The 22,440-nt window shown below is 44.7% G+C and overlaps 1 protein-coding gene across 2 annotated transcripts in view; it reads right to left on the minus strand.

The window, feature by feature from the left end:
• The window catches only part of LOC141978101 (pyroglutamylated RF-amide peptide receptor-like), an 85,636-nt gene that overhangs the window by 25,443 nt on the left and 37,753 nt on the right, over nucleotides 1–22,440 (minus strand). The window contains exon 2 of one of the 2 annotated variants that reach the window (XM_074939950.1): nucleotides 2,496–2,543. The exons of the other annotated variant lie outside the window; for it this stretch is intronic. Within the exon in view, the coding sequence (XP_074796051.1) occupies nucleotides 2,496–2,543 (48 nt within the window). The remainder of the gene's footprint in view (nucleotides 1–2,495; nucleotides 2,544–22,440) is intronic. 2 annotated transcript variants of the gene reach the window in all.

Genomic DNA, 22,440 nt, shown 5'->3' on the forward strand with positions numbered 1-22,440 from the left:
GGGGAAATAAACAAGGGGAAATAGTTTTACTTTGTGTAATGACCCATCCACTCCCAGTCTATATTCAAGCCTAAGTTAATTGTATCCAGTTTGCAAATTATTTCCAATTCAGTAGTCTCTCGTTGGAGTCTGTTTTTGAAGGTTTTTTGTTGAGGAATTGCCACTTTTAGGTCTGTAATCGAGTGACCAAAGAGAGTGCAGTGGGTAACCAGAAGGGGGACTGGATCTATGACAGGAGCTAAGTATTATTAGTTTAAATAAAGTGGGGAACTGTTTGTGAAAGAGAAATGGACTTTTTACTCTCGTGGCTAATTTCTTAACTCAAAGGCAATGGGACATTTCTTGTCTCCTGCTCAACAAGAGATAGATACATCAAATGGATTTTTACGTATCCCATCTCAACCTTTTCCATTGCATTCTTTATTCAGATGCAGTGTCTTTCCACCCCCTCATAGGCTGGGTGGATCAAATGGAATGGAAAATGATGAGCTATTTTCCTACCAACGCGCTGAACTTAACACTTGAAACTGACCTTGCATTTGTTAAAATGCAGGTGGAAATACAGTACAATGCCATGCCTAATTCACTTAAGGTGGTGAGTTCTGATTGACCCTTCAGGCATTGAATATTTGACAAGCGTCTGTCAAATCTAAAATATTAGGAGGCAGGGGGAAAAAAAACCCTCTTAACGTTCCTTGAACATAAAAGAACTGTGAGCAATAAGCAGAATTAATTTCTAAGGTACTAATCTTGCCAGACACGTGATGATTTTCTTGATGGATTTACAAAATTAATGGGTACAGGGGAAGCAGTGGACATAATATATTTGGGGTTTAATAAAACATTTGAACAACAACTGATGTATTTTTTCTTGCAAAACTATAATTAAAATTTACTTTGCTAAAATAACTGAGTTTAACAATTTGGCAGGTGCAAATTAGCATAAATTCAAAGGAGCTATGCTGAATTACATCAGATGAGGATTTGGCCCATTCCCTTTTGGACAGAAAACTGGCTGCAATCCATAATAATTAGCTCTTATATAGCAATTTCTTTTATAGATTGCGAAGCACTTTACAAGGGAGGGCAAGTATCATTATCCCCATTTGTACAGATGGGGAAACTGAGGCACAGAGCGGTTAAGTGACTTGCCCAGCCCATCAGTAGCAGAGCTGCAAATTGAACGTAGGTCTCCTGAATTTTAGAGCCATGCTGTCTCCACTGGATCACACTACCCTCTTAAACAAAAGCCAGTCTATGCATCTATCTAGTGGAGAACTGCAAAGGTTTGGGGTAGGTTTGATCTTATTTAACAATTGCATTGAAGTGCTGAATGGCAGATGAATTAACAGCTATTAATGGAGGTTACTTGGAATAGGGTCAGACCCAATCTGCTTTCATACCCTGCCCCTCCTCCGTTTCCTTTTCTTGGAGTTCTCAAAAACAGCACCCTCTTACTCTGGAGTCTGGTTGTAAGCGATAACATCCCAATTCAACAACTAACTCAAACCCGAACAAAACTTTGTCCCACTCTGCAGTTCCAACAATTTTTCCCCAGACCCAGCTCCTGCTGTCCAATGTTTCCTCAGTCCTTTCCCTCTTCAAGGCTTCTGCCCCTTCCATTCACTGCAGGTAGCTCCAGCCAGGCCTTTCTAGCCGCTTAGTGTGAAAAACTCCTGACACTGCACCTCCTGCCTGTCTGCTCCCTGAAGGTCTCACTATCCTTTCTTCCGCTCAGTGGAACTGACTCCCTTTTACCTGCATCAAATCCCACTATGGGGAGGCAGCTAATTAGTCAGAGGTGAGGCTAAATTCATCTCCTTTAAAGGGCCATTCTGCCTCGTAACTAACAATACAAAAATAGGAAAAGCTGCAAACTCCGGTGAGGATGTATCATATAAAAAGGCCTAGAGAGGCTGGACACATTGGTAGGAAATTAAGAGAAGTCCAAAGCTTGCAAATTGATAGGGATTAGATTGCTGAGATATTGCATTTATGCAGCATCCACCCCCGCCCCCAAATATACAAACAAGTTACAAAGGAGTGTATGTGGTGGAGACCAGGGTTCCTCTAGGGTGGAATATTGCAACTGTTCAATAACACATTGCAAGGGTGTATCACTTCTTTATGATTAAAGAAGTGCAGTACCCTGTTGAAACTGATGTGGTAATTCATAGGAGGAAGGTTGATTTGTACTGCATGTGTCCTGTGCATGGAAGCTCGTGGTGCTAGGCAAATATAGATGTTATATGATAAATGATTGGTGCATTATACTTTGGATGGGCGTCCTTTTCCCATTTATGAAACCAATGGTCAAATATGCACTGATATATACCACATTACCCAATGTCTTTACGGTTGTCTTGGAGTACTGCCCAGAGAACATGTTCTTCCAGTAATGCAGGCTATCTCAGTAAGTTTCAGTGACAGGAATGGAGTCCTAAATACTCCTCATTTTGTTTTCAAATGAACGATGATTGTTGTTTTAGACCTACCGTGATGCAATGATGTACATCCATGCAATCTAGAGACATGCTTGTCCTCTGTAAAACAGATTTGGGATCAGATCATGAGCTGGTGCAAAATGGCATTTTTCCACAGACTTCAAAGGAGCAACAGTTTACAAGCTTACAATCTAAGTATAAGACAAGAGACAACAGATGGGTACTGACACACAGACGGGGCAATGTAAGGAAACAATGAGATAATATTGGTAGCCATGATAGGCAGTGGTCTCAGCTAAAGGACTTAGGCCAAGCTCCTCAAAGGTAATTAAGTGCTTAACTCCCTTTGGTGTCAGGGGATCTTCTGAACTTCTCTTAATTTCCTACCCATGTGTCTAGCCTCTCTAGGGCTTTTTATATGATACATTATCACCGGAGGCTGCAGCAGGCCAAAGTCCCTTTTCTGGGAGTGGTAACAGACCTACCTCCTCTATAGATCAGTGTGGGACATTTGTAGGTTTGGGCTCTTTGGATTCAGATGTAATTAGATGGCTGGGTTGTGCCAATGGGATCAGACTCAAACCACAGTCCCAGGCAAGAAAGGGAGATGACATCTAAGCCAACTCCCTCCATTTAATCCACGTCACCACCCAAACTTCAGTGACAAAAGGTCCTATCTGAAGAATAACACTAATGATGTTCTGAGTCTAAATTTGTTTTTAATGTACATGTTTCAAGGAGTATAAATGGCGCCAACATTAAAAGCAGCTCAGGCATATGATGAAAAAGCTAGTAGGACATCAGACGTGATTCTAATCTCACGTACGCCCGTGTAATTCCTTTGACGTTATTAGAATTATTCTTGATTTACGCTGCGGTAGGTGACGTTAAAACCAGGCCTCTTACTTCTAATTCTCATATTACTAATAATTAACCAGCCTCTCTGGAAAGCCACTTTGAGCTGTTACATTTTACAATATATAATCAGTGATTCATTATAATTAGTCCTGAGCTCATTTTATTTTGCTATTGGACTTCATAAAGACCCTTATCATTTTGTAGAGTGTAAGACTTCTTTGTTTTCATTAGATGGACTCAATTACCAGCTGACTCTAAAGTGAACTTCTGCTGCTAATAACACTCTTTCTAATGGAACCTAGTAACATTGCTCCTTTCTGTAACTAATGTGGCTCTTTTGCATTAGGTAGCACTGGATTAATACAAGAAACACTGAATGATTTAATTACAGTCCACAGTTTACAGATGCACCAAAATTCCAGAAGGGCAGGGTGACCTTGCTCAAAATTTTATTGAGTTGGGAAGAAGAAGAAAACATTAAAGTAAGTTAGGGAAGAGACCACAGAACCAAGATGTGTCCACTCTAGTGTAAATACAGAATAAATCCATTGATTTGAGTAGAATTACTCCAGATTTACATCAGTGTGAGAGCAGAATTTTGGCCAGTATATCCTAAAAGTCTTAACACTTAGCAATTAGGGTCTGATTCTCTTTTCATTATCACTGATACAACTGACCTCAGTGGAGTTTTGAGTTACTCTTGATTTACATCATTGAAATCAGTGGAGCTACCCTGGCATCAAACCAGTTTGAGGGAGAAGAGAATTGGGCCCTGCAATTTAAAACCCTATTGCTTATCTTTTAGCATAAACAACTGGGAAGTTTCCTTTGTCTGAAAGTTGGATTAAAGTTCTGTAGAAGTCTGAGCATTATTGATTTGTGTTTAAATATATATCTGTATAACTCTGAGACAAACTAGGGGCCTGATTCACTTCACACATTGGTTTTATATTGATGTAACTTCATGGACTTTGCGGGAGTTATTTTTGATTTATGCCAGTGTACCTGACACAAAAATCAGGACCTGGGTTTGTTGGATAAGTGCTTAGCGCAGGGGTGGCCAACCTGTGGCTCTGGAGCCCCACGCGGCTTTTCCAAAGTTAATATGCGGCTCCTTATACAGGCACAGACTCCAGGGCTGGAGCTCCAGGCGCCAACTTTCCAATGTGCTGGGGGGTGCCCACTGCTCCACCCCTGGCTCTGCCACAGGCCCTGCCCCCACTCCGCCCCTTCCCGCCCCCTCCCTTGAGCCTGCCATGCCCTCGCTGCTCCCCCTCCCCCCAGACCCTCCTGCATGCCACGAAACAGCTGATCGGGAAGTGTGGGGGGTGGGGGGTAGGGAGTGGGAGGCGCTGATTGGTGGGGCTGCTGGTGGGTGGGAAGTGCTGGGAGTGGTGGGGGAGCTGATGGGGGAGCTGCTGACATATTACTGTGGCTCTTTGGCAATGTACATTGATAAAATTCTGGCTCCTTCTCAGGCTCAGGTCAGCCACCCCTGGCTTAGTGGGAGGCAACCTTTGCTGATCCCTACAGTGACTGTTAAAAGTAAAGGCTCTAGAGATCAGTGTCTCCACAGTCTTTGAACTTTAACATGTGCCTTTTCTTTTTGTTTGGGAATTGCAGCTCAAATCCTCAGTGGGGGTATGCTGGCATAGGTCCGTTGAATTCAGGGGAGCTCCATGACATCCGTGGAGCTGAGCATCTAGCCCCACTTGTGTCTTCCCAAGTGTTTATGCTCTTGACTCTGGACCAGCCCTTTGCAGTTTGCTTCGCTTGGGATGCTTCCCTGCAGTTTTGCTTCTTCATCTACAAGGAAGAATTTCATTATCTTCCTCATTCCCCGCCTTTGCTTCTTATCACGTGAGTTTTTCTTCTGGGACAATAAAGTTTATTGCTGGCCATGACAGCTTCTCAGAATGAAAATGAAACATTTGCATAATGAATTCGGATACAAAATCTAATGACATTTCCATTCAATGTCTGTCCTTACTCAAGTTTCTGCCATAAGTTGCAGTAAAATATTGGATTTAGGAGAAATGATAGAAGACTGTATTTCAAATGTCAGCTGTATTTATTGCCTGGTGGTTAGCACTCTATGGGTATGTCTACACTACCCACTGGATCAGCGGGCAGCAATTGATCTAGCAGGTATCCATTTATCGCGTCTAGTCTAGACGCGATAAATTGACCCCCGAGTGCTCTCCCATCGACTCCTGTACTCCACCGCTGCGAGAGGCGCAGGCGGAGTTGACAGGGGAGCAGTAGCCGTCGACTCACCGCAGTGAAGACACCACGGTAAGTCGATATAAGTACGTCGACTTCAACTACGTTATTCACTTAGCTGAAGTTGCGTAACTTAGATGGATTCCCCCCCCCCCCGTCCCCAGTGTAGACCAGGGCTATATGAATTAATCATTGTCTTGTGTTGTATCACGGAGGGGCATTGTACACTCTCTTTCTCTACGGATTGTATTACTTTCTGAAAATCTCACAAAATGTTAACTTCTACAGAAGAGACAACCATTAACTTTTCATCTCCTACCTGTGCTGCATCTGCTAAAATGCCTAGTTATTTAAAATCCCCCAAGCCATACATGTTGCTGTGGTGAACAGTGTATAGCTGAAAAGTAGCCAAATCCTTCCCTCATGTCTGTCTGTCTACAACAGAACCCCTATTTCATAAACTCAATGGAAGTGGAAGTGTTCATAAAATTGAACATCTCAAAACTGCAGAGAAATAGCAGCTTGCCCAAGGAGTTTGTAGTGCGGCTGGGAGTCAAACCTAGCTCTCCTATAGGTCAGGCTAATGCCTTAACCACGAAACTATCCCCCCTCTTGAATACTAGCCCCTCTTAAAAGCAAAATACTCCTTGCCTGGTTGTTTTTAGGAGTCTGTATTAACACACAGTCAAAACTCTGAGGTCAAATTCTGGGCTGATCCATATTCCATGTGATTCCAGTGAAATAAGTGGGTTTGCATTAGGTGTAGGTCAGTGCAGCATTTTAGACCAGCTCTGACTTCTGTGGGAGTTCTGACTGAAGGAGGACTACAAGGTCACCAAGAGACTCCACTGTGATTCATGACGTGCAGTGAAAGCCAAGGGAATAATCAAGGCTTCTTTTTAGGATGAGATGCACATGGCATCTGCTTCTGGCGTGGTTCAAGGATAATGCTCTTGAACTTGGGTGCCAACTTGACTTATTATGCAGCCCTGCAGAGACTGGAAGCACCATAGACGAGAAATTTAGAGAGGTGACCCCTATTGCAAGAGGCTTTGGAGTGCATTGTGTAGCAACCCGTTTGTGGGGGCTGGTTTATTCTGCATAGAAAACAGTCCTGAAAGAACCAGATGGTAGCAAAGTAAATATGGAGGTGGAGAAAAGAGATATGAAGCATCTAGCTAGCCTGAGTGAGAAAAGGGGATTTGGGTCTAAAACCTCATCACCTTACTCCTGATTTTCCCCACTTATAGCTTAGGTTAAGACAAGATGCAAAAAGTGTGTGCAGCAAATAGCTTGAAGGGCTTAGACGAGCAGTTTAGCAGAATGGAAGGGAAAAAGATCTGATCTTGGAAATGTGGCAAAGGAAAAAGTGACATAAGACTTGGATACAGTTAGGATGTGCAGGCTAAAAGAGAGGGCTGAATCAAAGAGGAGACCTGGGTTCAGGTTCTTTGATCCTTGTTCTCTTCTGCCCTGAAGCTTGCATCATCATTCACACGTGTGCAAAGAGAGTGCCAAGAACTACCACCAATTCTCATGATTTTCACCCAATATTTGGTGCTTTTCCTGAAGATCCAGTTCCTGGAGCCCTGTTATTGGGTGAGACCATCAGCTTTTATTTTAAAATAAAGTACGTTTCTAGCCCACACTTCTATGGGGAGAAGCTTGAAAATGTGATCGCTAAAGACGATGACACCTGAAGACAAATAAAAAGAACCCCAATGTTACGCTTTTAAAACATCTCATGATTTTTGGGGGATCCAACTCATGAATTTTGAACAACTGGGGTTGGTGATACTGCTACCATTCTGATCTGGGAACATTTTACATGTGGCATAAGTGAGAACGATTAGACAAGGTGCAGGGCAGTGGTGAACCAGGGCTGTAACTGGACGGCTTCATTCATTCTTGTCGATTCCAGCCCCATTCACCACCTATCATTGACTATCATTCAATTTTTGAAAATGCCTCATCTGTTTAGTTTCTTGCCATTTTATGTCAAGATGAGTTTTCTGGTAAAAAAAAAAGTTTGTTTTTGACGTCTGTGATGTATAGCCGCATTCTCTGTTGGGACTGAGTTTCCTGGGTGTGTTTAATTTAAACCCAAGGGAAAGGAGGGGATCAGAACACTCCTCATCTTAGAGTTTTTGACTTTTTTTTTAACCTAGGCCTGGTCTACACTACAAAGTTGTGTGACATAACTGCGTCAGCTAGGAATGTGAAAAAATCACACCCTATAGCCAACATCTAATTCCTCAAAAAAGAACTAGATAAGTTCATGGAGGACAGGTCCATCAGTGGCTATTAGTCAGGATGGGCAGGGATGGTGTCCCTAGCCTCTGTTTGCCAGAAGCTGGGAATGGGTAACGGGATGGATCACTTGATGATTCCCTGTTCTGTTCATTTCCTCTGGGGCACCTGGCGTTGGCCACTGTCGGAAGACAGGATACAGGGCTAGATGGACCTTTGGTCTGACCCTTTGGCCATTTTTATGTTCCTATGTTCAACATAACAATGCCGACAAAACCCACAGCAACTATGTCGGTGTGGATAAAACGGCCGACACACGAGTGCTTTTGTCGGCATAGCTAATATTATTCATGGAGGTGTTATTATGCCAGCAGAAGAACTCCGCTAAGCTCTGTGGTGTGGATGTGGCCTTAGGGATGCTGAATTCCCCTGGATAGCTCTCTCTTACCTTCATCATTATATCTTTTTTCATCAGTCCATCCTAATGCCTGCTGGGATGGTATAATACAGCATGTTCTGTGCACAGTGAAAGATGTAGCAGAGTGGGGTCTATGCATCAAACTACCTGAGCGGGCATTAGCAGAGAGAAAGCAACAGTTATTATGCAAAGAAGATATTAAAAGCTGATTCCTATCAGCCTGGTCCCTGCCTGAAATTCCAGCATGTGCTTAAGTGTTGCTGAGCAACAGAAGCGGAACAGAGCCTTCCTGTGTCTTATCACTCATGTTACCATCGGAGGAACACTTAGTTCTGAAGAAAGAAAAGGAGGACTTGTGGCACCTTAGAGACTAACCAATTTATTGGAGCATAAGCTTTCGTGAGCTACAGCTCACTTCATCGGATCACAGAATCATAGAATATCAGGGTTGGAAGGGACCTCAGGAGGTCATCTAGTCCAAACCCCTGCTCAAAGCAGGACCGATCCCCAATTAAATCATCCCAGCCAGGGCTTTATCAAGCCTGACCTTAAAAACTTCTAAGGAAGGAGATTCCACCACCTCCCTAGGTAACGCATTCCAGTGTTTCACCACCCTCCAAGTAAAAAAGTTTTTCCTAATATCCAACCTAAATCTCCCCCACTGCAACTTGAGACCATTACTCCTTGTTCTGTCATCTGTTACCACTGAGAACAGTCTAGAGCCATCCTCTTTGGAACCCCCTTTTAGGTAATTGAAAGCAGCTATCAAATCCCCCCTCACTCTTCTCTTCCGTAGACTAAACATCCCCAGTTCCCTCAGCCTCTCCTCATAAGTCATGTGTTCCAGTCCCCTAATCATTTTTATTGCCCTCTGCTAGACTCTTTCCAATTTTTCCACATCCTTCTTGTAGTGTGGGGCCCAAAACTGGACACAGTATTCCAGATGAGGCCTCACCAATGTCGAATAGAGGGGAACAATCACGTCCCTCGATCTGCTGGCAATGCCCCTACTTATACATCCCAAAATGCCATTGGCCTTCTTCGCAACAAGGGCAGACTGTTGACTCATATCCAGCTTCTCGTCCACTGTAACCCCTAGGTCCTAGGTCCTAGGATGCATCTGTCATTATGCTTAGTTCTGAAGGGATGAGTTGACTTTTCTTCACACTTACTCTATATGCTTACAGAGAGCCAATTCCTGCCTCCTCCGTCCTCTGGGAGCGAAGGAGCCCTGCCACCTTCTTGCCCATCAAAGAGCTGCTCTCTGGGGCTGGAGGAATTTCATCCAGGGTAATGTAGATGGAAGAGGGGGTTAGGCACATAGGCCCAGATCCTCAAAGATATCTAGGCTCCTAACTTCCATTGTTTGCTGGAGGATTGGGGCCCTAGATGTCTGTCACGGACCCACCAGAATGGTGCTGTGCCCCAGCTTATGAACAGCCTCTTGGAGGGACCCCGCTACAATGTGCCAGACCCCAATAGATCTCACTCTTCCTTCAGGGGAGGCCATGCAGCTGGGACTTCAGCATTCCTGCTTCTCTCTGTGCTCTTTCCTCACTGAGTCCAGATGAGACAGGTAGAGATGGCTGGAAGAGACTTGTCCACTCTTCAGGGACTGATGCCTGTCAGCAAGTATTTGCAGTGACACCAGGCAGCCTTTTCAAAACAGCAGGGTTTATTAGTCAACTGGAACACAGCATTGGAAGTCCTTAGGTTAGCGCAGAGAGAGACATATTCCCCACTGGGTGTGCCTGTCCTTCGTTCTCCAGGCAGGGCCATGCTGAGTTCACAGCCCCCCTGGCTAGAGCTTCCCTCTGTTGCGTGTCAGTTCCTGAGTCATTGGAACTTGCGTTGCCTCTCTGGACCCCTTGTTAGTCTGAGTCAGTTTCAATCAGTTCCTTAACAACTCAATTCACCCCACCCAGACAGGGAGGTGACACCCACACAGCTATATCTCTTAGTCTGCCCTGAGAGCAAACTTAAACCTTTTCCCCTAACTGGGTAAGCAATGCAAATTATAGTGGGGAAACTGAGGCACATGTAGGACTCATCAAAATATTACAGAAAATTCCCACTTTGTCAAAACATTCCTACTTGATATTCAGTGGCTTGGGTTCGCTGGGCATCTCCCCAGCACCAGCCATATTGGATACAGCAGTCTATGCGCTAGGAACCCAAATGTGGCTCTGATTTCAATGGAGCTGCCTTGATCTACAGCAGATTAATATCTGGCCCATTCTCATGGAAGATCCAAGTGAAAGTGGAAAAGATCCTCAGCTGGTGTAAACTGGCAATGGCGCTTAAGAGCAGAATGCTGAGCTGGGGGCGGGGGAATGGCCTGTTTTCTAAATCACGGCACAAAAAACTATTTTTTCCCACATTTCCAGTTTTTTATTGAAGTCGAAACATTTCCAAATGTCAGAAGTATGACTTCTTTTTGTGTGAAAGTTTAGAAGACACGCCATTTTTTGTCTCCCCCCAAAAGTGATGACAAATTGTATCCCATTCTGGTTTCAGTCCAATCATTCTGCTCTGAAGCTAAAGAAAGCAGCACAGACTATTCATGTAGACTTCATTATTGTTTTGCAATAGGGGAACAGAACGGCAGCCAAAAAACGCATTATTTTGCTGACCTATGGGAAGAAATATTTCCAGCATAATCATTTATAGCAGTACTACTCACTTGCTAGACTCCATGGCTTTCACAGGTCCTTCAGGCCTTCTCTATACTCCCATACATCTTGTTCTGATAACTTTGTTCTTCCTTAAAGGCTAGTGCTTCATTACTTCACAATTAGCAAAAACAGCCATAATCTTCCAGGGTTCTGGGAGCAAATCATCTAACTCTTTCTTTCTATGTAGGAATAACATTTTCCAAAAAAAATTCAAGCTGAGGCAGACATCTGCAATGTAAAATTTCAACCCAAATACTGTCAGTTTGGTAAAGTTATGAGTGACTAAAACTAATGGCATCAGGCAACCTTAATAATAGGGGCCATGCGCCTTGTCACTTCTCATGTATGTGACATTAAAACACTGGCAGTTAGATTCAATTTGTCTAGCTTAACTATACGAAGGTTAAGGGATGACTTGATAACAGCTTATAATTGCCTACGTGGGGAACAAAATGTGATAATGGGCTCTTCAATTTAGCAGACAAAGATATAACAAGATCCAATGACAGGAAGTTGAAGCCAGACAAATTCATACTGGATATAAGGCAGACATTTTTTAAAGGGAGGGTAACTAATCATTGGAACAACTGGGACACTTTGGGGTTCACCCAGGCAGTAAGGGACTCAGTCACCACCTGCTTTTGCAACTCTGAGTGCCTAGAATGGCATGACACTGTGGCTCGCAGCCGTGAATTCAACAGCCATGGCTCTCATCTGGGCTTCCCCTAGGGTGGCCAGGTGCCCAATTTTTGACCAGAAAGTCTGGTAGAAAAGGGGACCTGACTATGTCCAGTCAGATCTACTGACTGGACACCCAAAGTCCGGTTACTGCGAGCAGGGAAGGTGGGGAGGCGCCGGATCATCACCCACTCCAGCCCCTACTCAGCTGGCGCCACCTCCTACCTTCGTCGGGTGGCTGCAGCTCCCAGCCCCGGTTCTGCAGGCAAGTCATAGAATCATAGAATCATAGAATATCAGGGTTGGAAGGGACCTCAGGAGGTCATCTAGTCCAACCCCCTGCTCAAAGCAGGACCAATCCCCAACTAAATCATCCCAGCCAGGGCTTTGTCAAGCCTGACCTTAAAAATATCTAAGGAAGGAGGTTCCACCACCTCCCTAGGTAACGCATTCCAGTGTTTCACCACCCTCCTAGTGAAAAATTTTTTCCTAATATCCAACCTAAACGTCCCTCCTGACCTGGGTGGCAGGGGGTAGGAGGAGAAAAGCAGCGAGTGATGGGGGTAGGGGAGGGGAGAGGAGTGGGGGAAGAGGTGGGGCAGGGACGGGACTTTGGGGGAATAGGCAGGGCAGGAGTGGGGCCTTGGAGGGGAGGGGTGGGGAAGAGGAGGTTCCGGTCCTCCTGCTGGAGTGTCAGTTTTTAAATATTACCAAGTTGGCAACCCTAGCTTCCCCGCTCAGTTACTCTTTGCAACAGCCTCTTCCAGTGCTGAGTTCTCCTCCAGAAAACATCTTTCTGCAGGACACAGCCACTTTCACCTGTCGCAGTCACCAAAGCGTATCAATTTTGCTGTTTATTTAGGGGCAGTACATAGCAGCCTTTTAGATTAACTGGGGTTACCACACTGCCTTCCCTTCCATCACTGCATGGAGCTGGTTTATAGTGGAACAAGTTTATTCACAAAATGGCACATGTTTAAGTGATACCAGGTAGAAGTAATAGGGATAGAAATGGTTACAAGCAAACAATGAAGTGAAAATATGCTACTAAAACTAAAATCCAGCTTAACAAACTAGAGATTTTTGTTCTAAGTTTTCTCCTCCTAGCCATTTTTCCTGCATTTCTAGTTAGGCCTTAGCCAAGATCCAATTCCAGAGCCCAAAATGCTTGGCTTTCTCTGTCTCCTCAGATGAAGGATAACTTCAGGGTTCTGTCCTCCTCTCTTTATAGTCCAGGAAACCTTTGAAATGTATTCTTCTGACATGTCTCCCCAGATAAAGTTCCTTTCCCCTGCTGGCTGTAGACCTCATGTTATCGTGTAGACAGTGTGCTGACTTATCCTCCACTTGTGATTTTTACAATGCAAATGATCTTCCTGCAATCTCCAGTACAACCGAATATCCCACCATCCCTGGCCACGCCTGACTTGAGGTGTCGACACCTTTCCTTGGACTGGAAAAAACCTGTGTACCAACTCCCACTGATGTGCCTGCTTGAAACACATTTTAGTCACATATTTCCAGCACATCTGTGTGATTATTTGTAGGTTAACTGTACGTACATCATGCAAGAGGATTAATGATCAATGAGTTATTATTTTCCAATTATATGTTATATGCCACCTTTTGGATAAATATCATGGCAACAGTGTGTGAGGTGCTCAGGCCAGCTGAGGCTCACCGCTACACGCCATCTGGCCTTGAGGGGCTCTCAGGAACACAACCACTCTTCAGTGGCATCTGTTTATTGTAGTGGTGAATTTGCCCCAAAGCATATAAAATGAGAGAGCAAAGGGTGGCCTTGTGATTAAGGCACAGGAGCTGGGATTCAGGAGTCTGGTTGCAATTCCTTCCTCTGCCTCAGATTTCCTGTGTGACCTTGAGAAAGTCACTTAGCCTTCCTGTGCCTCAGGTCCCCTGCTGTAAAATGGGTTCTTCTGTGGATAAATAGATCAATGGATGTGAGGTGCTTAGATGTGATGGTTAGGGGAGCAGCTAAGTATTCAACGTAACATATACTATAAATAGAATAACCATCTTGGTATTGGATATGTCGCTCCAAAAGCAATCTAACAGATAAAGCACTGGAGTGGGACTCGGAAGACCTGGGTTCTAGTCCCAGCTTGACCACTGTCCTGCTAGGTGACCCTGCACAAGTCATTTCACCTCTATGTGCCTCAGTTTCATCATCTGTGAAATGTGGATAATGGTACTGCCCACCTCTGTAAAGCACATTAAGCTTGACTGCTGAAAAACCCTGTATAAGAGCTAGGGAATATTAATAGACAAGAACTGTTTGGGCCTGTTTCTCTTCTCACATGCACTGATGTGAAACAGGAGTAAATCCACTGAAGTCAATGAACTACCTTGTTGGAGAAACAGGAGATTTGAGTCAAGCCCAGGGACCTTGTGGGAAGAATTAAACCAAATGTGGACCCTACTGAGGGCCTGATCCTGCATCAGTAAAGCCTGTGAGAGTTCTGCCATCAACTTCAATGTGAGCAGGGCCTAAGAGAATAAAAGAAGTTTTATTTATGAATAGGAACACTTGCTTGGTTGCCATCCTAAGGCTAAATAGCAGCTCTCTGAGATCCATGTTTTAAGACTGGCCTACACTGGGAACTTACATCAACATAGCTACATCTCTGAGGCCTGGTCTACACTACGGAGTTAGGTTTGACACAAGGCAACTTATGTCGACCTAACGATGGGAGGATCTACACTTAAATTTGAATCCCACTGACTTAACTTCCCCCCTATACTGACTTAATAATTCTGCCTCCACGAGCAGTGTAGAGTCAAGGTCAACACACATAGGTCGACACAGCATCAATATAGACACTGTATTGCTTAGGTTGACTGTTACTGGCTTTCAGGAGCCATCTCACGATGCCCCACGTTGACAGTACAAGTGCTGGTGAGGATGCATATCGCCGACACAAGGGGCAAAGTGTAGACATACACAAATGATGTGACTACTCCGGCGGCTGGATGCTGATGTAAGTTAGGTTGACTCAGTTTGGCAGTGGAAACATGGCCTGAGAAGCATGAAAAATACACACCCCAGAGAGATGTAGCTATGTCGAAATAACCCCAGTTGTAGACACCACTAAGTCATCAGAAGAATTCTGTGGACATAGTACTACCTCTTGGGGAGGTGGATTAACTACGGGGATGGGAGAACCCCACCCATATTTTTGTAGGTTGTGTCTACACTGAAGCACTTAAATGGTGCAGCTGTGCCACTGTAGCGTTTTCAAGGGTTCACAAGCTCTCAGACATGATTTATACCTAAAATGCTGCAACAGGGCGAGCCACTGGGCATGAACTGAGCTACATAACATTCTGTCAGCTCTGATGAACGTCTGCAAAGTTTTAACCCTGGACAGAAGATGCTATGTTAGATGTTGGTAACCCTTTGCCCAGATGTTATGCATTCGCCCCTCAAGGAATTGCTGTGACCCAGGAGCAAGCCACGGAGTATATTCAACATTTTTGCCAGCATTTCATTTAATTTTCCACTCGAAAACAATGTTCCTCTTTGCTCTTAGTGCTATATGTCTGAGCATAATAGCGTCACATGTTTGACCGGAGATGTTAAATATGTGAAAGGGCTGCACTAAGCTGTATTTCGTAAGCTCCCATTGAAAAAGACTTTACAAGTCTTTAGAAGCAATTAACCCAGAGATCGTCCATACATGGAACGGCTCTTGCTTTGGATTGAAAGTCATCATGACTAGGAGTCTGTGAAATGAGGTGGAATGTCGTTGTCATTACAAGTAGGGTGATCAGATGGTCCCATTTTATAGGGACAGTCGTGATTTTTGGGTCTTTTTCTTATATAGGCTCCTATTACCCCCCACCCCCGTCCCGATTTTTCACACTTGCTGTCAGGTCTCCCTAATTACAAGTGATTGAGCTCAGTTATGCCGGAGGCAAGAATGACACTCTCCACAGCTAGAATCACGGGGTGAAACTCTCTGGTCTGTGTCATGCAGGAGGCTAGACTAGAAGATGACAGTGGTCCCTTCTGACTTTAAAATCAAGAGTGCTGGGTAATTTCATGAGTCGGGGCACCATCCTGATTTACTTACTCAGGGAAATCTCCTGCTGAAGTCTCAAGGGGAGTTCTGCCCAAAGTACAGAGAGCAGCTGCAGTTGTCAAAAGCACTCAAGCTGGAGCTGTCTGTGATGAAGTAGGAAGTTTTGTAATATTTTTTACGAAGCCTCTGTGTACCTCAGGTTTCACAGTAGCAGCCGTGTTAGTCTGTATCCGCAAAAAGAAAAGGAGGACTTGTGGCACCTTAGAGACTCACAAATTTATTTGAGCATAAGCTTTCGTGAGCTACAGCTCCTATTCTTTCTGTGTACCTCAGTTTCCCCTATGTTGCATGGCTACCCAGTCGGGGTGGGGGGAAAGGACTAAATTTGCTCTCAGGGCAGATTAAGAGACAAAGGTGGGTGGTCACCTCCCTGTCTGGGAGGAATGAAGAGTCGTCAAGGAGATTAATTTAAACCGACCCAGATCAATAAGGGGGCCAGTGAGACAATGCAAGCGACAATGCCTCATGGATTTCACTGCTTCTCAGCATGGAAGCAGAGCAGAGCCCCCAGCTTGAGAACAAGGGACCAGAATATGGAGGAAGCTTGGGACCTCTTATCTAGGAACTGACTAAGGAGGTCAGAATGAGAGATAGACAGAGCCTGACCATGGAATTCACTAAGCTTTGCTGGGGCTCTGGGCTCACCAGAATGGACTGTGCTTTAATTTGTATTTCTCTGTGCTAACCTTAAGGACTGCCTATGCTGTGCTCCAGCTAACTAATAAACCCTGTTGTTTTGGAAAAGCTCCCTGGTGAGATGCGTTCATCCCTGAAGAGTGGACAAGTCTCTGCCAAGAGTGTTTCAGCTAGACTCACTGGGCAGAGCTCACAGTGTGAAGTAGGAGAATAGAAGTCCCCGAGGTTGTCTCAGGAGGCGCTGTGGCCATATGACCTACCCTGAAGATAAGTGAGACCCTTTGGGGTCTGGCATATTGAAGGGGTTCCTCCCAGAGACTGTTCCAAAGCTGGGGGCATAGCACCGTTTCTGTGGATCTGTGACATCCTCTTGTTATAAAACTGAGGGGGCTGCTGGCAGGGTGTTTTCTATCAGTGATCCATAAATCTGGAGCTAGGTCCACTCCCATTTGGCCTTGATGACCTTCCAAACATGATGCAAAAGAGCCATTTCTTTGGCAGGAGTTTGAAGGCACACTGAGGGTGTGTTCCTGGAATGATGGAGGGAGGAATTATTTTGTAACTAGTGGGCTGGCTGAGTTATTTATTCCTATTTGAATGCTTGTTTTTTAAAGCTGCTTGGGTATATTACATTCTAGATTTAAATTAGTGTCAGGGTGCTTAGAACTCTGGTATGAGCATCTTTCTTTCTTTCAAATCTAAAGAAATAAAAATAATTTTTTCCTCTGGTTATAATGCCCCTAAATCACTTCTCACCAAAGATTCTATCCCCAGCAACTTAGAACAAAATCTGTATCACAGAACAGCACATGATTAATTTCAGAGGGGGTGGGGATGACCTAATATTTAACCCCTCCCGTTGCATCCCAAACTGGTACTGTATCTTCCGGTACATCACAGATTTGTGTCCAGTTGGAGGGTTGTGTGCCAAGCCTGTTATCTCCCCCGCACTAGGCAGCTGCTTATTTTTCCCTAAATACTGATTTGCAGATCACAGTGCTTCTTATCTTTATCCTCCATTGGTTCTGTGCTTCCACAAAGCAGCACACAATGCGGTATATTCAATTGTAGGGTTTATTCTGCCAAAGGGCCTTCTGAGCTCGAAGGCGTCAGTTGAAGAAGCAGCACCAAAAAATAAATATTTCCCTTTGCCATTTCCAAGCAAAGGCTGTGCAGAGAGAGAGAGGGGAGAGAAGACATGTAGTAGCCATCAGACCTTCCTGCAGGCCACATCTTTCTGCCATTGAAACCAGCAACAAAACTCCCCATTGCTTTCAGTGGAGCAGGATTAAGCCCCATAGGTAGAACTGAGTGAAATTTTTCAGTCACAACTTTAAAAAAACCCAAAAACCTAAAAATGCAGATTTGGGTCGACCAAAACAATTTGCCCAAACTGACATAAATTCACAAAATGTTTTGGTCCAAACCAGAAAGGGAAAAAAAAAAATCTGAAATGTTGCAACAAAGCGTTCACCAGCAGTTTAGGCACTATTCACCCAGTACATCACCAGCTGAGGCACTCAGCTATGCTGGGGGAAACTTGGGTTCGAATCCCTGCTCTGGAACAGGCATTTGAAAGCAGGTTTTTGTCTTTCTCCCCAACCACGACGCTATAAAGTCATTCCTACTGCCGAGCTGGCCGGGGCCAATTGATGCATTTTATACAAAGCCAGGACTTTCTTAAAATCAGGCCCCTTTCCGGTGTCTCAAATTGGGTGCCCAAATCTGAGCATCCAAAATCATTAATGACTTTTGAAACTCTTGGCCTTAATGTCTCTGTTCCCCTTCTGTAAAATGAGGGTAATAGCTCTCTCCTACCTCCCACTGGGGTTTTGAAGATAAATGCACTGAACACTCTGCGGGGCTCAGTGTGGGGATGGAAGTTGTAGAAGTATCTGAGATACATAATCAGGGGTGAATCCTCTAATTAGGTGCTCAGCACGTCAGGCCCTTGATATTTGCCTCAGTAATGTCAGCACACCCTGTGACGTAACCTATATACAACCACCCACCAGCACTGTGGCAACCTGCCTGGAACTTGGAGGTACATGAAACAAGCATGTGGGTGACATGTGTCAACACATCTATGGGCAAGACTAGGTCCTCAAAGCTTACCACCATATGAATCACTCTGAATTTCCACTGAATGCCTCCGATGAAGTGAGCTGTAGCTCACGAAAGCTTATGCTCAAATAAATTGGTTAGTCTCTAAGGTGCCACAAGTCCTCCTTTTCTTTTTGCGGACACAGACTAACACAGCTGCTACTCTGAAACCTGAATACAGTGTAAATCAGGGTAGCTCCATTGACTTCAAGAGAGCTCTGCTGATTTATAGCCGCTGCGCATCAGCCCCTGTGTATTTATGGAACGGCAGTTTGCGTTCTTTCCTATTTGCATCAGAAATAAAGCAGAAACTGAAAAGATCAGGGGTCTGAGTGAATTCTAACGTGCTCAGCTAATACTCATTAGCATGTAGACCTTCAGTAGGACAGATTGAAGGAAAGGCATGAATCTGTGCCAATCCCTCTATTAATTAGCAGCAACACATGTATTTTCCTGTTGCTGTTGCTGACCAAGGGAGCTGGTGTTTCAGAGCCTGTCTCAGCCTGTGCTGTCTGAGGCAGGGGCAGCTGGCTTTGAAACCAAGAAGAGAAGGAAACGACAGCAGCTTCAAAAAAATGCAGTGTTCCGTCAGTCCTGTAAGCCAGTTCTTATGTGAGTACACGGGAGTGTTCTCAGCAGTATTTTGAGTAAAGCCTTCTTGGATCAGTGAGAGCTTGCAGGATCAGGTCCCATAACTTTACAGGCTGGATTTTCAGCAGGCTGCTTTAATTACACCTGCAAAATGGGCAAGTTGATTTAGTTGGGGATTGGTCCTGCTCTGAGCAGGGGGTTGGACGAGATGACCTCCTGAGGTCCCTTCCAACCCTCATCTTCTATGAAGTGCAACATTGTTGCATGCAAAAAAAAAAAAAAAAAAAAAAGGGGTGTGGGGGGAGAAGAGCAGGGAATACACTTCCAAATATTGAAGGCATAGGTAAGGAGGTGTGCTGAAAATTTGCCCCTAATATAAAGTGACCTATACTAGTGCCTTATCCCAAGAAAATAACTTTAAGTTAAAGTGAAGCCTTTAAGGCGTTGGTGGTGACTTCTGAGGACTGCCTAGCATCCATGTTTGGTCTAGTAACACCTAGGAGCCCCATTCATGGACCAGGAGCCCATTGTGCTAGCCTCTGTACAAACAAAAAGAAGGTCTCGCCCCAAAGAGCTTACAACTGAAGTATAAGAGAAGAGACAACAGGTAGATGCACGCAGACAGGGGAGTATAAGGAAACAACGAGGCAATCTTGGTTAGCATGATATGCAGTTGCTTCAGCACAGCAGTGTTAACAGACTAGAATACAACAGGTGAGTGGTTTGGATGATAATTGTATTTTCAATTTGTGGGTGCAAAAGGGGAGATTAGCTTTTAAAAAATCTTGGGTGGGATTTTCAAAGCTGCCTCTAGAGAAGTTGGGCACTCATTATCCATTGAAAACTGGACAGCCACATCCCTTTGGAAGCTTTGATCAGTCTCAGCCTGGGCCCCCAATGTGTATTGCCAGTCAACGTCTGTATTCGCATTTATGTGTAGGATGCAGTTAGGAGCATTTGGGTTTGTTGGTGCAGCGCAATGCAAAATTAGGCTCAAGTTTCAGTTTTCTTTATACACCAGTGCTGCACAGAGGGACTGGGTGGCTCAGGGGATTGTTGGTAACACACAGTGCTGTTTGCCTCTAGGTTGCTGGGCTGAATCAACCTGAGATTATTAGTGACAGAGAGTTACCAATGGTTATTCAGTGTCCTGTGTGAAAGGAGTTGGCAGTTTCTGTCTAGATCATAATTAGTCCCCATCTTCCCATCATCCATGTTGGCAGCCTCAACTGAGGTGCTGAGAACTGAATGAGGAATCATAGAAACGTAGGGCTGGAAGAGACCTCAAGAGATCATCAAGTCCAGCCCCCTGTGCTGAGGCAGAACCAGGTAAATCTAGACGATTCCTGACAGGTGTTTGTCCAGCCTGTTCTTAAAACCTCTGATGATGGGGATTCCACCACCTCCCTTGGAAGCCCGTTCCAGTGTCTAACTCTCCTTACAGTTAGATATTAGGAAAAAATTTCTAACCTCAGTCATCCTTGCTGCAGATGAAGCCCATTGCTTCTTGACTGACTTTCAGTGGACATGGAAAGCAATTGATCACTGTCCTCTTTATAACAGCAGTTAACATATTTGAAGACTTTTACCAGGTTCCCGCTCAGTCAGCTCCCCTCTTGGGCATCTTTTCTCAAGCTTTTTTAACCTTTCCTCACAGAACAGGTTTTCTAAAACTTTCTTCAGTTTTGTTGCTCTTCTCTGGACTCTCTCCAATTTGTCCACATCTTTCCTAAAGTGTGGTGCCCAGAAATTGGACCCAATACTATAGTTTAAACCTCACCAGTGCCAAGCAGAATGGGACAACTCCTTCCCATGTCTTACATACAACACTCCTGTTAATACACCCCAGAATTAGGTTTTTCACAACTGCATCACACTGTTGACTCATTCAATTTGTGATCCACTATAACCACCAGATTCTTTTCAGCAGTACTGCCACCTCACCAGTTATTCCCCATTTTATACTTGTGCATTTGATTTTTCCTTCCAAAGTGAAGTACTCTGCACTCGCCTGTCTTGGATTTCATTTTGCTGAATTCAGACGAGTTCTCCAATTTGTCAAGGTCATTTTAAATTCTAATTCTAATGAAACTGAAATGCCCTTTGCTCCTTTGTAAATGGTCCCGAATTTCAGGACAGGCTTATGCTGCATCCACTCTGGGCATAAACAGAAGTCTTTGGTCAGCAGACCTATCAGTCTGGAACCTTTTGCAGGCATTCGCATGAATTAAATTCATTCCTGTACACCAGAGCCAGCATGAGATCTATGCACCCAAGAAGCCCTAGGGCATTACACTGGAGTGAATTTCAGCAAGTTTTTGTTTGTTTGTTTTTTGAAACTAGTACTGGAGCATGTCAGATTATGCAATTTAAAAAATGAGACAAATATTACAGTGAAACTGCAAAGCTATTAATTAACGGTTGGTTTCCCCCAACAGTTTGCTTCAGCACTCAGATGACAGTAATGTTCCCCATACAATATTAATACGTAGAGATGAGCTGGGACCACAATAATTAGCAATGCTTCTTATTCAAACCAAGTGAAGTGATGCTAACAGCAGCTCTGGTTCCTAATAGGCTCAAAACAATAATGCTGCTCAGAGAGAGTATGGGGAGTGGGGGGTTTGTTGGAAGCCGTTCCCTTTTTAATTTAATAATCACTCAGAAACAAAACTGAGGCTGCACCAGTGGCATGAGCTGTGAACTTCATACCAAGAAAAGAACAAAGCAAAGGAAGAGCCGGTCAGGCAGATTCAACTTCTGTTCCAATGCCTTTTTCAAGCAGCTTATGGACTTTGTTATATTTTATTAGATGGGAAATATTTTAAACAATTAGGGCCTAATTCAGGTAGGCTTAAGTAGCACATAGACCTCGCATTGCCCTTTGCATATGGATGAATTGTACCCAAGCATAGGTGCTGACTCCGTGGGTGCTCCGGGGCTGAAGCACCCACAGGGAAAAATTGGTAGGTGCTCTGCACCCACCGGCAGCTCCCCGCCCCCCCCGCCCCAGCTCGCCTCCACCTTCTCCCCTGAGTGCACCACTACATCCTGCTTCTCCCCCCTCCCTCCCAGTGCTTGCGCCGCAAAACAGCTGTTTTGCACAGCAAGCGCTGGGAGGGGGGAGGAGGAATACGGCGTGCTCGGGGAAGAGGTGGGGCCAGGGCGGGGATTTGGGGTGGGGTCCAATAGGGGCAGGGAGGGGGTGGAATCGGGGTGGGGCCATGGGCCGGGGGGCGCAAGCACCCTCCGGCACCAACGAAAGTTGGCGCCTGTGCACCCAAGCATTACTAAAAGTTGAACAGTCTAATTCCTGATGGTTAATATTATCATTTGAAAGAAGGTAAAATTGAGACAGGCAAGGTAGGGGAGGTAACATATTTTACTGGACCGACTTCTCTTGGTGGAAGGTCCACAGTTTTGGGCTACACAGAGCTCTTCTTCAGGTCTGGGGGAGGAAG

The sequence above is a fragment of the Natator depressus genome, chromosome 26 (genome assembly GCF_965152275.1).
Source record: "Natator depressus isolate rNatDep1 chromosome 26, rNatDep2.hap1, whole genome shotgun sequence".
Lineage (NCBI taxonomy): Eukaryota > Metazoa > Chordata > Testudines > Cheloniidae > Natator > Natator depressus.